The sequence below is a fragment of the Rhinopithecus bieti genome, unplaced genomic scaffold (assembly GCF_001698545.2).
Source record: "Rhinopithecus bieti isolate Rb0 unplaced genomic scaffold, ASM169854v2 scaffold_3734, whole genome shotgun sequence".
NCBI classification, from domain to species: domain Eukaryota; kingdom Metazoa; phylum Chordata; class Mammalia; order Primates; family Cercopithecidae; genus Rhinopithecus; species Rhinopithecus bieti.
This window is the reverse complement of record NW_016804423.1, coordinates 2,130,275-2,147,089: the sequence shown is the minus strand read 5'-3', so window position 1 is coordinate 2,147,089 and position 16,815 is coordinate 2,130,275. Positions and strand designations below refer to the sequence as shown.

The following is a 16,815-nucleotide window of genomic DNA, read 5'->3' as shown; positions in this document are numbered from 1 at the left end:
TTAGCCAAGGCCAAATGCATAGCAACTTCATTCAGCAGGTTTAATACCATCTTCACCCGAGAATAATTTTAAACTACCACAACATAAATTAAACCTACAATATTTCATTTAAAACTATTATGTTTTAGTTTTTTTGGACATTATTCTTTATTTTGGAAACAGGTGGAAAATTGTAGTCAGCTGAGATGGAGAGAGAAGACCATTCAGCCCAAGGAGTGCAGGGCAGAGGTGAGAACAGCTGAGCTCTGCAGTCCACACAGAGCATCTATTGGTAACAAGTTAATGAATGTCTTGTCATAACTGAATTCCATTTGTCACTGCACATGTGAACAGACAGATGTCATTACCTGAGTGGTGTGACTGTCCCTGTGTCTCTGAAATGTCGAAGTCCCTGTGCCACTTATAGACAACCGTGAGTATCCATCTTCTTCAGGCAAACCTATTGAGGTCAACACAAATCAGGAGTTAAGCAGCGTCTCCTTGTTCCAAATAAAGTAAGTCATGCACTCATTACAATAAACTAGAATTGTTATCTTTTACAAATTGAAATGATGTGCCTTAAACACAAACTAAATACTAAACTTTGCAATGAAACATGGGCACGCACAGTATTGTGGCAGCTTCATTTAGGAAAAGAGGGCATATCCTGCCAAAAGAGATACAATGATAATAAAGAAATATGTGATAATACCACAAAAGTGAGCAGACAAGTATTGGAGGGGAGAAGGGAAACTTCCAGATACTGAAAAGGTTTGAAGATGCGTCCGGGGTCAGTGACGGGCCCACTGAGTCGCTGGGGTGACTGCAGACAGCAGAATGTTGCTGCCATTCATAGGACTGCAGGGAGACGAGGAAGGGATTCGAAGTCAGAGCATGACTAAGCCTGTGTGTCCGATGAATTCCACTGGCTGTAGTTCATTTTGTGCACAAGGAAGCAAAGAGATTGGCTGAATTTCCACGAGGAAAAGGTGGGGAGAGCTGCTGATTCACAACACACCAATTCATGAGCAACCATGTAGAGTAAGTTGTAGGTTTATGAAACTTTACATGCCCTCCAACAACATGAAGTCGCTATGAGGCACCAAATGATTTTATTAATTATCCTTTATGATCAAAGCAGTTTCCCACCCTCTGCACTACTGGCATTTTGGCCTGTATAATTCTTTGCAGTGGGGTCTGCCCCACGCATTGCAGGATGTTAAATAGCATCCCCGACCTCCACCCACTAGATGCCAGCAGCACCCCCATTTGTGGCTCCCAGAAATGTTCCCAGACATTACCAAAAGTTCCTTGGAGGGCAACGTCATCCCCTCCTACACTGGCTGAGAACCATTGTGATACAGGCATCATGCATCACCGAAAGTGACTTCGATGAATAAACATGAATAGACAAAAAAGAGAAATAAGAACCCAACAAAATGAATTCAACTCAGAGAACTTTAACTACTGAAGTGATTACTACTCCCCTCTGAAAGCATAATTAACTAGCACAGTGTAATTGATTAAACATATACATGATTCCTAAATTAAAAATCATTAGACAATCAGTGCACACTTTTCTGATTATAGGAGAGAGTTCCTCAGGGAAGTCTACACAATCCTGTCAATACATAACAAGTCCTTCCCAGTGATCTTGTTACATGTCCGGATACCTTGGTATGGAAAAGCTAACTTCATGAAGACTGGGCAGACCATGGCCGGAGAACAGATCTCAGCCACAGGCAGCAGCAGTAGCCTCAGGTGCTACGTGGGAATAATGTCCTTAGACACTGTGGTAGCAGGACACAGGAAAGGCTCCAATCACAGTGAGTGGTGGAGCAGCCTGAAGTTCACACAGGCAGAAGGGAGCATGGCAATTCAAGATCAGGCACAATATGAAATTTCAGGAGACTAGATAAGGCAGATAGTTGGAAAGAAAACGTGTTTCCAGGTAGTAGAGCACAACAAAGGGCTCGGGATTCATGTGAAGGACTACCTCTTAGAGGGGAATAAAGGATGGGGTGCTGGGACGAAGGGGCCAGTTGACAAGCAAGAGAAGCCTTAACTTCTACAGGAACCATAAAGAAACCAGTTGGCCAGGAGAAGACAATTGTGATCCATTTTTCAAAACTAAATTATAAATTAGAAGTTGGGGATGGATGCAGTGGCTCACGCCTGTAATCTCAGCACTTTGGGAGGCTGAGGTGGCAGATCACTTGAGGTCAGGAGATCGAGACCAACCTGGCCAACATGGTGAAATCCCATCTCTACTAAAAACACAAAATTACCCAGGCCTGGTGGTGCACACCTGTAGTCCCAGCTACTCAGGGTGCTGAGGCAGGAGAGTCGCTTGAACCTGGGAGGCAGAGTTGCAGTGAGCCAAGTTTGCGCCATTGTACGCCAGCCTGGGTGACAGAGTGAGACCCCATCTCAAAATAAATAAACAAATAAATAAATAAAATTAGAAGTTGGATCTCAGAATCAAAACAGAAACTCAATTGAAAGGGTACAAGCTCAGAGCCGAATCGACAGTCTGCTGAGCACCGCACAGAGTCAATTAAACTAAGGTTAAAAACATTTATGAGCAACCTCTGCATAAGGCACTGGGAAATATAATGAAGAATGAAGAAAAGTCCCCACTCTTGAGGAAGTCATAATTCAGTGAGAATGACACTGAAGCCAAACACACAGCAGCATGATTTCAGGATTAAGAAGAGTACAGGTCATGTTGAACAGGGTCTTGGAGAAGGCAAGCATTTATTCTGATGGAAGGGACTAGAGGAAACTTTACGGTGGTGTTGCCAAAGGACCTGGGCCTTCCAGGAGGAGGAGAATTGTGGAAGGCGAACAAAGTCGAGAAGAACATGCCTGGCTGAGAGCACTAATGTGATAAGGCAACAAAACACAAGGACGCTTCGCGGAAATGTGGCCACACTTTGGAGACGAGAGGTAGCACTGCAGACTTTCCAGAAGAGACGTGCTGCCATTTTATCTAAGTCATGAGTTCAAAGGTATTTCATTCGTAACTGTTGACTACAGAAAGGATGGGTCCCAGAACCTGTGTCAGGGCTCCACATACAGGGACGGATGCAGTGTGGGCAGGTGCTCGCATGCAGGTGTGGAGGGCCAGGTGAGGACAGTGGGGAGGGAGGCAGGTGCATGGGTGCTGGGGGAGACCGGCATGTGGAGGAGGGGGTGGGACAAAGGACTGAGCCCAAGAAGTCAGAGGGAAGGGGATTTTGGAAAGTTGTAGCAAACAGGCCAAGGGTCCTCATCACGGCCAACTCACCAACGTTGTGAGAACTGGAAGGGGCAGAATGACAGCCAGGAAGCGCCAAAGGTGTGAAGGAGGTTACACGGCAGGAGGGTTTTTGTTTTGTTTTGTTTTTTCCAGCACAATATTTTATTTCGCTGCCATATTAGAAGCAGTACCTTTTTAATGCAAATAATTTTAAAATGACATCAATGGCACAAACCATGAATTAAAAAAAAACAGATTCATATCTCTATATAAACATTAAAATAAACATATTGATGATGCCCTAAAATAAAATGTGTATTTTAAAAGAACAATGTAGAACACTGAAATATATTAAATAAGAGGCTTTTTAATTCTTAAAACATCCTACAGATCAAAATAAAGGACCTTCTCCCAGATATTAAACAATGGACAAATAATAAGTTTAGAAAATAAAGGAGAAAAAAAAGAATGACTAATAAGTAATACACATATTCAATTTCATTAAGAATTCCAAGTAATGGATATGAGACTACAGTAACATTCATTTTATCTATCAAAATAACACGGTTTTAAAACTTTTTATTACAAACATTTCAGACATAAAGAGAATATGTAGTGAGACTCCATGCACCTATTCCAAGCCTTGGGGCTGTCAATTTTATCCATTTTTATCCATTTTTTATTCATTTTTCACTTAAATCCCAGAAATCATGTCATTTTAGCTGTAAATATTTGTACATGTGTCCCTAACTGACAAGAACTTTTTTTTTTTTTTTAAACATAGCAAGGATTTTCTCACACAGCTAACAGGAACATTGCTAAGCAAAGGCCCCCAGCAAAGTCCCACAGTCTTGTGTGGGTAGAGAATCCCGTGGCGCATTTTAACCAGAGTGAAGACTCCAGTCGTGTTGGAGGAACATTTAAAGTGAAGATAGAGCTCTTTATCTGTGCCTTCATTAAAGGGTGCAATTCCGTCCGTGAAGACTCCGCTGCACATTCTGAGGAGCCCCCTCTGCTCCTCGTGCTGCAGCAGTCTTCTCCCCAGACCAGGCTTGGAGTTAACAGTTCCCAGCTTAGAGATTCACGTGTCCCCTGCTGAATATATTCTTTCCAAGGTCACAACAGTGTGCTTCAAAAAGTTGAGCTTTTGGTCCATTTGATACCAAACTATTTCAAAAAGCCATTCTTGCCCAAATGACAGCAAGTTAAGGTCTTCTGAAACTGCATCCACTCTACCCTGCCCTCCAGACATCCAGCTCTTCTGCTCAAAGAAAACATGCAGATGCTCGGGGAAGGAGCGCCCCAAAGCTGATCTTCATGGCCTAATGGAGACGCTGTGGACACTCCCTAGAACCTGCTGTTGTTCCTTTAAACTTGGGTGGGCAAAAGTCAAAAAGGCTTTGGCCTTGATTGAGGGTTTAGCAGGAAGAAGCAGCCTCTGCTCTTCCTCTCCTCCTGAATTGGAGGCTGCTCAGAGCACTGAAAGTTAAACCTTCCTCCAGGACACAAGGAGGAAAGGCTTTTAGGACATCCTCATCACTGTGATGTAGACCTGGTCCCTGGAGTTCTGTGTGATTTTTTAAGTAATTTTGAAAAGTGAGAGACTCTGGGGCCATGAGGTCTATATGCAGAGCCCAGTGGGTTCATGCAAATTCTTATAAGAAGACAAGAATGAGGGTCAGGTGTGGTGGTTCACGCCTGTAAACCCAGCACTTTGAGAGGCCGAGGCAGGCGGATCACGAGGTCAGGATATCAAGACCATTCTAGCTAACACAGTGAAACCCCGTCTCTTCTTAAAAAAAATACTAAAAAAATAGCCAGACGTGGTGGCGGGTGCCTGTAGTCCCAGCTACTCAGGAGGCTGAGGCTGAAGAATCACTTGAACCCAGGAGGTGGAGATTGCAGTGAATCGAGATCGTGCCACTGCACTCTAGCCTGGGTGACAGAGTGAGACCCCATCTCAAAAAACAAAACAAAACAAAACAAAAACCAGACAAGACAAGAATGAGACAGAGACTTTCAAGGGGGTTATGGCACTGAATTTCACATGGCTAACCAGTTGAAATTTGTTAGTCAAATCTGTCATTTTGTAGGGACCCAAACTTGTTTAGTCAATGGCAAGGGGGTTTGAATTCTCTTTTTACACCTGTCCAGCTTTCCAAGTATTCCATCACCTTTAAATTCACTCCCCTCTTGATTTCCATGAAATTGGACATCTGTCTTCTATCTCTTGAGCATCTATTGCATGTCTCCATTTCCACCCTTCTCAATGTAAATTTCTCAAAATTTGGCATTCTACATTGTTTAGTGGTCATATTTCTTTTCTTATTCCTCTTTATTATTGTTCTTCTGATGCTACAAATAACCACCATGTCTCCAGCTTCTTTGAAAATTCTGGCTTTTCTCTTTCCATCCTGGAACCCTGGCCTAAACTCCAAACCTGTAATCATCATTTATGGAAAAATCATCCATAATCAGAAGTCCTTCTCTCTCGAGCTCCAAATCCGCTTATGGAATTAACCTCCTTTGGGAACTGCCCTTCCCTGCTGAAGACTGCAGTATTCTCCCATCATTTGCCTCAAATTCTTGGAGTTGTTCTTGACACCTTCCACTTCTTGACTCCTATACCAATACAGTCTAATACTCTTGCTTCATGTACAAAACCTGCCAAGGCTTAGGTGAATGAATTCAAAACTGGCACCCCCAAACTCAGTTTCCAATTCTGTTGTTCACCCTGGATAGTACAATCAGGTACACTTCTCCAAAATAGCAGACAATACTCCCTCAAAACGATGGCAACCCTTTCAGATACATTCTTTTTTTTCTCTTGTTTTTTCATTTTTCATTTTTTTCTTGTTTTTTATTTTTTTTGAGACAGAGTCTGGCTCTGTCGCCCAGGCTGGAGTGCAGTGGCACAATATCGGCTCACTGCAAGCTCTGCCTCCCGGGTTCACGCCATTCTCCTGCCTCAGCCTCCCGAGTAGCTGGAACTACAGGTGCCCGCCACCACCACGCCCGGCTAATTTTTTTGTATTTTTAGTAGAGACAGGGTTTCACCGTCTTAGCCAGGATGGTCTTGATCTCCTGACCTTGTGATCCTCCCGCCTTGGTCTCCCAAAGTGCTGGGATTACAGGCGTGAGCCACCGTGCCCAGCTGAGACACTCTTTAAATTGGCATTCATGGCTCTGTAGCTCCTACATAATTGTTTCTTTCCTCTCTTATTTACTCACCTATTCTATCAGAGAAGCTGATTCACATCCTGCCACAATACATTGTGCAGAAAATTCCTGGAAATGTGCTTCCTTCTTTTCTGATTTAAACACATTTTGAAAGTCCCAACCTTCTCTATGAAGCATCCTTAGCAATCCCAGCCCAGCAGAATCATCTCTTTTATCTATGCAGAAAGTAACCGAGTAATCATTATTTATGGGATTCGTTTGACATTTATTGCTGACTGCCCTATTTTGCAGTCTCCTTGGTATGTATTTTCAGTGTGCTCCGTATTTTCACTGTTCACACAAAGAGGTCATCTTGTGGTGCTTACGTATCATAGGGCTCCCATGCATAACACAAAGCCTACATGTGACGGGTGCACTTGGTGAGTGTTTTGATTGACTAATGTGCACCTCTCTCTTCACTGGGTTTCCTCTTGCCATCCTGCCCTTCATATTATTTTGAATCCTCCAACCTCGATATTAAATATCCCCTGAACTCCACCCAGATATTCCTGCTTCTATTCATCCCAGAGACTCCAAATTGTAATGTCTGTCTTTGCCCTGCATACCAGCATAAGCCATCAAAGTAACATTGTGTATTTGGCTGTACACGTGGGCATTTGTGTCTCTTTCATAAAGCACTGATCTACTATATAGCCTGTATGGCTTCAGAGAAACGAATTCACTGCCTTGCACCTCATCTACCTCATTCATGCAATTGTTGTTTCTGTTGGATAAATCCTCATGACTCTTCTAGCTCTAAAACACGTAACACTTTATGAATAACTGTGTATGGGTAATATTTCTTGAGTATTAACTTTCTGTTAAATATTGTCATATAAAATACAGCAATCCATGAAGTAGGTGCTTTTATTATTCCCATTTTTAAGACGAGAAAATTGAAAAGCAGAGAGGTTAAGTAACTTGCCCATGGTAGGGGAGTTAATAAGCATCGGAGCTGAGCTTCAAACCCAGGCAGGCAGAATGACGCCTTAAGCACTGGGAACAACATTCCGCAGCCTGGAAAGAGTAGAGTGAGCATTTCAGTCTGTTCCTTTTCAACACTGACTTCTCAACTGCAGTGGAGAAAAGGTAATTAAATAATATCCACATTAGAAATTATTTAATGTGACTTTAAAATGTTTTTAGCTAGAAGGATGAGTGGGGCAGGGTTACTTGATGCCCCAGGAGTTTTCTTTCTTTGCAAAGGTAACTTCTATTGCTTAAAATAGATGATTTCAACATATTCCAGATTGTCAAGTGAGGCTTGCTTCCTTTTCTCTGGCTGTTAGACTTTCAGTCAGACGAGAGTATGAGTTCCAAAGAATGTGTACAATTTCCATAAAGAAAGTGATGTTGGCCAGGCGCAGTGGCTCACGCCTGTAATCCCAGCACTTCGGGAGGCCGAGGCGGGCGGATCATGAGATCAGGAGATCAAGACCATGCTGGCTAACATGGTGAAACCCCATCTCTACTAAAAATACAAAAAATTAGCCGGGTGTGGTCGCGGGTGCCTGTAGTGTCAGCTACTGGGGAGGCTGAGGCAGGAGACTGGTGTGAACCCCGGAGGCAGAGCTTTCAGTGAGCTGAGATAGCGCCCCTGCACTCCAGCCTGGGCGACAGAGTGAGACTCCATCTCAAAAAAAAAAAAAAAAAAAAAAAGTGATGTTGTAAAATATATATTAAAGACATTTATGGACTCCCACCAAAGGCTCCTTGACTGGTGGATTGGATTGATTTCGAGGTGTGGCTGATGGAAGCCCTTCTTAGATGTTCCCAGAACTGGTGTGGTTTGGTGCTCTAATGGCCTAAGTTCAACAAGGCGCCAGAGTTCATGCACAGAATGCAGATTTTGTGGTCCTGCAAATGATGTCCCCCAACCTTTTGCCTTAGGAAGCCTGTATTCAACACAAATAACCCTTATTGTGCATTGAGGATGAACATAATGCAAATTAAAAATACACAATTTGCACAGAATGATAAATGTAAATGCAAACGCAATGACTGTATTCTTTCATTGCCATTTTTCCTGATACCCAGCCATATTATGTATATTCACTTGACAGCAAGAAAAAAAATAATACTGAACATAAAATGCCCTAGTTGGATTTTTTTATATCTGTGTCCCCACAAAATAAACATCTTTATGTTCACAATATTTTGTTTGATAAAGCTAAAATGTTCTAACACTAAAAACTGCTCTCTAATCTAATGATAAATAACCACAAGTCCAGGGAATAATTAAGTATACAAAAAAAGATCCAAGCTTGCGTTCACATCAGTAAAAGGATGGCAATTAAAGTAAGTGATAGCTATAATTACCCACACATAACTATATTTCAACAAATGAACAGATAATTATTTCTGGGAAGCAGAGGTAGCATGCAGATACTGGCATTCAAAAGAGAAATGTTTCCTAGAAAATAACACTGTTTCTGACTCAATTTGAACTTTAAATTATTTTAAACATTTGTTTTCATCTTGTGCCCATATTTAGAAAGTGCATTGGCCGCACTTTGTAAGTTATGAACCTGTACTAATAATTGCTTTAAGAGTTATCATGTTCATGTATATATCACACGCTGCACATGTGTAATGTTTGTTCAATTTCTATAATACTGACTGGGCAGTTTTTCTGACTCTGCCCTCTGGAAGGGATTTACTGTTCCTACGTAACAGGCAACATTGTTTCAATCAGTAAGTGCTTACTGAGGGCCTAAGTATATAGAGCCTTGTACTGGACGTTTTAAAAATCATGGGGAAAGTTCCAGGCACCCAGAAATTCATGGCGCTCACAAGAGTAGATCAGCATAAATGTGTTAAGTTGCTTTGAAAGATTGAATTTCCAATTGAAATAATTTTCCTTTTGCACATATAACTCGAGATTTTCCAGTGGTTTTTAATTAATGACAGCATAGAACCAACTTTATTTTAAAATCCGTAAGCATGTTAAGGGAGAACACAGCAATCTGTGTTGCAGGCTTCGGCCATACACACTATCTGTTACGTGCTGAAGTTTAGAACCCTGATACTCCCGAAGAATTCATATTATTAATTTCATGGAGCCTTTTCCACAAACATCTCCATTTTGATCTAGAGGGTTTTTGTTTGTTTCTTTCGTGTTTGGTTCTGTTTTGATATTTAGAGTAGCACTTACAGTTCTTTTATTACTATTGTCAAAATTTTTAGGATCATTTCCGAAGCTGTACTTTTTGCCTTTTGCCTCAAAACACGGAAAACTTAAATATTTTGGTAAACAGAAGTTCCTTTTCTCCATCTCTTTCTTCCTTTTTTTTTTTTTTTTTTTTTCTAATTGCAGAACTGTAATAACTGTGTCCGGAATTGGTGGGTTCTTGGTCTCACTGACTTCAAGAATGAAGACGTGGACCCTCGCGGTGAGTGTAACAGTTCTTGAAGATGGTGTGTCCGGAGTTTGTTCCTTCAGACGTTCAGATGTGGTGTCGGGAGCTTCTTCCTTCTGGTGGGTTCGTGGTCTCGCTGTCAGGAGTGAAGCTGTAGACCTTCATGGTGAGCGTTAAAGCTCTTAAAAGCAGTGCGTCTGGAGTTGTTCGTTCTGCCCCGTGGGTTCGTGGTCTTGCTGGCTTCAGGAGAGGTGACAGACCTTCGCAGCAGTGAGTGTTACAGTTCATAACCGCAGGACTGACCCAAACTGTTCAGCAGCAAGATTTACCGCAAAGAGCGAAAGCACAAATCCTCCACAGTCTGAAAGAGGACCCGACCTGGTTGCCAGCCCTGGCTCCCGCAGCCTGCTTTTATTCCCTTATCTGGCCACGCCCACATCCTACTGATTGGTCCATTTTACAGAGAGCTGATTGGCCCGTTTTGACAGAGCGCTGACTGGTGCCTTTACAATTCTTGGGCTAGACACAGAGTCACAGAGTGCTAGTTAGCTACAGAATTAGCTAGATACAGAGTACCAATTGGTGTGTTTATAAACCCTGAGCTAGACACAGAGTGCTGATTGGTGCNCAAGATTTACCGCAAAGAGCGAAAGCACAAATCCTCCACAGTCTGAAAGAGGACCCGACCTGGTTGCCAGCCCTGGCTCCCGCAGCCTGCTTTTATTCCCTTATCTGGCCACGCCCACATCCTACTGATTGGTCCATTTTACAGAGAGCTGATTGGCCCGTTTTGACAGAGCGCTGACTGGTGCCTTTACAATTCTTGGGCTAGACACAGAGTCACAGAGTGCTAGTTAGCTACAGAATTAGCTAGATACAGAGTACCAATTGGTGTGTTTATAAACCCTGAGCTAGACACAGAGTGCTGATTGGTGCATTTACAATCCTTGAGCTAGACAGAGTCACAGCGTGCTAGTCCTCCAAGTCTCCACTAGGTTAGCTAGATACAGAGTACCAATTGGTGTATTCACAAACCCTGAGCTAGACACAATGCTGATTGGTGTATTTACAAACACTGAGCTAGACACAGAATGCTGATTGGTGTATTTACAAACCCTGAGCTAGACACAGAATGCTGATTGGTGCACATACGATCCTCCGGCTAGATATAAAAGTTCTCCAAGTCCCCATCCAGTTCAGGAGCCCAGCTGGCTTCACCCAGTGAATCCCCCACTGGGGCTGCAGGCAGAGCAACCCGTCAGTCCTGAGCTGCCCCTACACTCTTCAGCCCTTGCGCCACGGAGCAGGGGATGGTGCCCCTCGGAGAGGCTCAGGCTGCCCAGGAGCCCACCGCAGGGGGAGGAGCTCAGACATGGCGGGCTGCAGGTCCCGAGCCCTGTCCCGCCGGGAGGCAGCTAGGAGGCCTGTGCTAGCGGCCGACACTGCTGGGGGACCCAGTGCAACCTCTGCAGCTGCTGGCCCGGGTGCCAAGCCCCTCACTGCCCGGGGCGGGGGCACCTGCTGGCTGCTCCGTGTGCAGAGCCCACGGAGCCCACGCCCGCTCCCGCTGGAACTCGCACTGGCCTGCAAGCGTGGAGCGCAGCCCGGGTTCCCACCCGTGCCTCTCCCTCCACACCTCCCTGCAAGCAGAGGGAGGAGGCTCCGGCCTCAGCCAGCCCAGAGAGGGGCTCCCACGGTGCCGTGGCAGGCTGAAGGGCTCCTCAAGCACCGCCAGAGTGGAAGCCGAGGCGGGAGGCCGAGGAGGCGCTGAGAGTGAGGGCTGTTAGCACATTGTCACGTCTCACAACCACACATATAAAATAAAGAAATACAACACTGGCAGCTCTGCGGAAGCTCCTGGGGTCATCTCTCCAAATTGTTGCTGGCCTTCTCCTCCGAATGAAATCGCCATCCTCACTTTGTGGCAGTTGGTTCTCTGAGCACCTCTTCCTTGTCAGGCAGGTCTGTAATTCTAGAATGTGTGTGGTAGTATCGCCCTGGAGTCTTAAGTTACATTTCTCTAGTTACTAACGAAGTTGGAATCCATTAAAAATGTTTTTCTAAGTCATATTCACGTATTCTGTCCAATTTTCTTTTCAGCTGTCTTTGTTTTTGCTTTAAATAAACGTTGAATATTAGCCTTTGTTGGGTAAATGTGTTGAAAATATTTTCTCCCTATTTATGTTATTTTTTCCTTTTTCTTTATGGTTAAAACTTTGTGTCTTGCTTAAGAAGGCCTTCTTTCCTTTTACGAAATAAGAAAGATATTCTCCTATTGTTTCTTCTATCCATTTTATTATTTGACATTTGACATACAGATCTATAATCTATCAGGAATTGTTTTGTGTGTATAGCATTAGGCAGGGTCAAGTTTCACTGTTTGCCTCACATGGATAGCAATCAATTATTCTTCCCCAGTGCCCTAACATGCCAATTTTGTCATAAATTAAGTGGCTAATTATGCAAGCTGGAGTATGTTCTTTCTCCTTCTTCCTTCCTATTCTCTGAAAGTGTTTATGTGACACTGGAGTTATTTCATCCTTAGAATTTTGGAAAAATTTAGTTGAGAAACCATCCGATTCTGGAGTTTTCCTTGCAGGAAGTTATTCAATTACAAATTGCATTAATTTAACATTTACAGTGTTATTTAGCTTCCCTACTTCTTTTGTCCATTTTCTTTAGTTCTATTTTTTCTCTTTTTGAGAATGTATTTGTTCATGTACATTTGCAAATTTATCTTGGTGTAAAACTGTTTGTAATATTCTCATTTTTAATTTCAGCCAGATCCGTATTGATGCCCTCTTTTCAATCTAAAATCTGTTATTTGTGTCCATTTTCTCTATTTCTCTATCCCCTTGCAAGAAAATTTTCAATCTTATTAATGTTTTCAAAGATAATTTTTTAAAAGATAAACTTTCTCTTTCCTTCCTTTCTATCCCTTTACATTATTTTGTTATTTGTTTTATATTTCAGTAACTTATGTTCTTATTATCACTATCGTATCTTTCCTATTTTCATGGTATTTAGTTTTTGTTCTGTTTCTAATTTCTAGATACTTTTAACACTTGTTGTATTTGTTCTCTTGTGATGCAAATGTTTGAAGCCATACATTTCCATTTCTTAAGAGATCTTTTGTAGTAACACGGATGGAACTGGAGGCCATTATCTTAGGTGAAATAACTAAGACACTGAAAGACAAATGCTGCGTGTTCTCACTTATAAGTGGGAGCTAAACAACATGTACACTTGAGCATAGAGTGTGGAATAATAGACACTGGAGACTCAGAAGGTGGCAAGGTGGATGGGATGGAATGAAGCATATGAAACGACTTAATCAGTACAATATATATTATTCAGTTGATGTGGACACTAAAAGCCCAGCCATGGCCACAATGCTGTACAGCCACATGTTGACCATACTGACACTGCATCTGAACCCCTTCCATTCATACACAAAAGACATTAGTCATGTCCTAAAAGTTCTGTTGTCATATTTGCCTTGTCATTAGTTAAAATGTTTGAGTTTTGAATTTATTTTGTGATTTCTTCTTGAATATTAGAGGTGGTTTTTTTTGTTTTGTTTTGTTTTTTTAGATGAAGTCTGGCTCTGTCGCCCAGGCTGGAGTGCAGTGGCGCGATCTCGGCTCACTCACTGCCAACTCCACCTCCTGGGTTGAAGAGATTCTCCTACCTCAGCTTCCCAAGTAGCTGGGATTAAAGGCATGTACCACCACACCCAGCTGATTTTTGTATTTTTAGTAGAGATGGGGTTTCACCATGTTGGCCAGGGTGGTCTTGAACTCCTGACCTCAGTGATCTGCCTGCCTCGGCCTCCCAAAGTGCTGGGATTGCAGGTGTGAGCCACCGCGCTGGGCCTAGAGATGTAATTTTTGACGTGCAAATATATGAGCACTGTTTTTGCTGCTTTTAAATATTTGCACGTTATATCTTTTTCTTTTCTATCCCTTTACATTTCATGTTTCAGAATCCTTATGTTTTACTGTTTTCAGAAATCTTAGTTTTAAAATATTCTGTTAATCATTTTCATATAAATTTACATTAAATGTCTTTTAAAATTTATTTTAATTAAATAAGGTTTATTTTCATATGTGCTTTTATATCTACTGTCTCAGAACTTTCTACTTGCCCTATTTTTCCTATTTTACCCCTTTTTTTCATCTTTTGAGTTGACTTTTTATGATTTTATCTTTCTGTCTTTACTGGTTTGGAAATTATCTACCCCACTAATATTCTTTCAGGGGTTACCTTTGAGGTTACAACTGGCAAGGTAGGTTTATCAGTATACAATATTAAACACTATTTTACCCTCGCGTTTTTACTTGCCTTTTTTGTTATTCTTTATTCTTGCCTTTATCTGTAAGCATTCAGAGTCTGTCAATGTTTAATTCTTTTCATTTTAATTTTTTTTCCTAAAAATATCCTTAACTCCCTTTCATTATTACAGGAACTTTTGGGGGGCAGTTATTTTATCTGAGCATGTTAACTATGTTATTTCATTGTCTTTGGACTTCAGTTGCTGCTTTTTGAAGGTAGTACATATTTTTACTTCTATTTGGTCTTTATTTTATAGGTGTTTTACTATGATACACATCTAGGAAAGTTTTATGTGTCCTACTCAGGCTTTGCAAAGATTTCTATTTCATTTCTACAAAAGTTGAACTGATTCTGGTGTAATTTAGAGATAGCGAGGTTCACCTTTTTTAGACATACACATCTGTGCCTCTAGAGAGACATGAGTCCTCGCGGTTGTCTATAACAACACATGTCCTTCTGAACTTCATCTCCTGCCATTACGCCCAGCCTCCAACAACCACTCAACTGTTTTCTGTCTCCACAGCTTTGCTTTTCCCCACATGTCATATAAGCAGGATCACACTTAGTCTTTTGACTTTTTTTTTTTTCTTTCCTCAACACAATGTTCTAGCCATCCCTTTTGATGCTTGTTACAGTCGCTCACTCTTATTTACTGCAGACTTCATCCATGTGCTAGTTTGGCCTGTGAGATGCTGGTGAGCTCACCTCCAGGCACTCACGGACTCCCCACCCATTGAGTGTGGCCTGGATTTAGTGACTCCATCAAATGTGACAGAGTGCTGGGGTGTCACTTTAAAGACTGGGTTATGTGAAGACTGCAGCCTCCATCTGGGGTGCTGCCTCTTGGATTGCTTGCCCAGCGGTGTGGGGAGAGCTGCTGTGCTGGGAGGCTGCCCTGTGGAGAGGCCCATGTGAATTGACTTGGATGTGAACCTTCTGCGGCCTGCCAATAGCCATCTGAGTGACCTTGAAAATGGATCAGCCTTCAAGATGACTGTGGTCTTGGCTGACAGCTTGACTGCTGCCTCACAAGGGACCTTAAACCAAAGGCACCCTGCTAAGCCACACACAGCTTCCTGGCCCACAGAAACTATGAAATAATAACCATTTCTTACATAAGCCTCCAAGTTTTGGGAGTAATATTTTGCACAGTGATGGATCACTAATACAAGCCAGTCACCAGTTGAAAGACACTGAATTTATTTCCAGTTTTATGTGATTATGAATAATGTCACCATATGCATTTGCATACAGGTGTTTATGTGAACACTGCTGTCATTTCTCTTGGGAAGATACTGAGGAGTCAGACTGCTGGATCTCATGAAGAATGTATGTTGAACGTTATAAAAATCTGCCAACTTAAATCCATTTCCTGATGCTCTTTCGTCAGTGTTGGGAGAGGCTCTAACATTTCTCACCAAGTCTTTCTTCTGCTCATGCACTTCCTCTTCTTTCCCTAAGACTTCAGTCATCCTTCTCATTATCCTTTATATCTCTAAACCGTTGTCCAGAGTTTCCATTCTTCTGTTTTGCTTCAGTCTGTTTCATTCCGGAGATTTTCTGAGTTATCTTTCACTTCCCCAGTTATTTTTTGTTTGTTTTGTTTTGTTTTTAAACAACTATATCTAACTAAGTTTAACTTTATCCTCTGTTGTACTCAATTTTATTACAGCATTTTCCAATTTCAGAATTTCCGTTTGATGATTTCCTTATAGTTTCCCATTTCTGCTGAAATTCTCGTTGTTTTATTTTGTGGGGGGCTGAGTAAACATACTTATTTTAAGGCATGTGTCTTTGAATTCCAATCTTTTGAATCCCTGTGGACATACTGCAATTGACATATGTCTCGGCTTGTAATTTTTCAACTTATTTTGTGTGCTCCTATGCCTGGTTATTTCTAACTGTGTTGGACTTTGCATTTGAAAAATGGTTTCTAAGAATGTTTTGAAGCCTGGTATGCTATTACTACCCTTTGGGGTAGATTTACACGTGTTTCTCCCAGGTACCTGTAGGCCTGGTTGCTTCTGGGCAACTCAACATGGCTCTTGGTTCTGGTTCACTCTGACTCTTGGGAAGAACACTTGAAGGCCCCACCCCAAGACCTTGGTGTGGCCACGACTCAGTTTCTTGCCCTGTAATCTGAGAAGGCAGTCAGAAGCACAACTCGACTTCTTAGCTGCCTTCTCTGAACAATGTGGGTACCCCTATGTCCCCATGAGCCAAGCCTCAGCTGTGGGCTTCCTTGCTTCAGCTCACCTTGCACCCCACTCCCAGGTCTTCAGCTGCTTCCCAGCATTTCAGCATCGTGATGGTTCTCCCATGCCTCTAATTAGACTAAACAAACATGTTTTTTCCAACTCTGCAGGAGCCTCTCAGGAATAGTTGGTCTGAATCTTCCCATCAGTTATTCCCAGAAGCCTTTGTCTTCTTTTATTTGTGAGAGAAAATACTTGCATGATCCTCAGCTTTTGTACCTGCAACCAAGCCATTTTCTAAATGTGGCATTCATTGATGTACGTAAAATACCTGAAGCCAGTCTGGCACTTATCATTTCTTTAATATTATTTTCCTTCACATTTCTTAGTTTCCAGAATAACTTTTTAATTAAAAATATTGGTAGATAATCCATTGCCTTCTTCTGCTCAGTATACTAATTTTAGACCAATTAGATTAATACTCCAT

The 16,815-nt window shown here is 42.1% G+C and overlaps 1 protein-coding gene across 1 annotated transcript in view; it reads right to left on the bottom strand.

The window, feature by feature from the left end:
* MYO16 (myosin XVI) overlaps nt 1–16,815 on the bottom strand; it is a 638,577-nt gene that overhangs the window by 28,116 nt on the left and 593,646 nt on the right. The window contains 1 exon segment of the mRNA XM_017868179.1: nt 348–439. Within this exon segment, the coding sequence (XP_017723668.1) occupies nt 348–439 (92 nt within the window).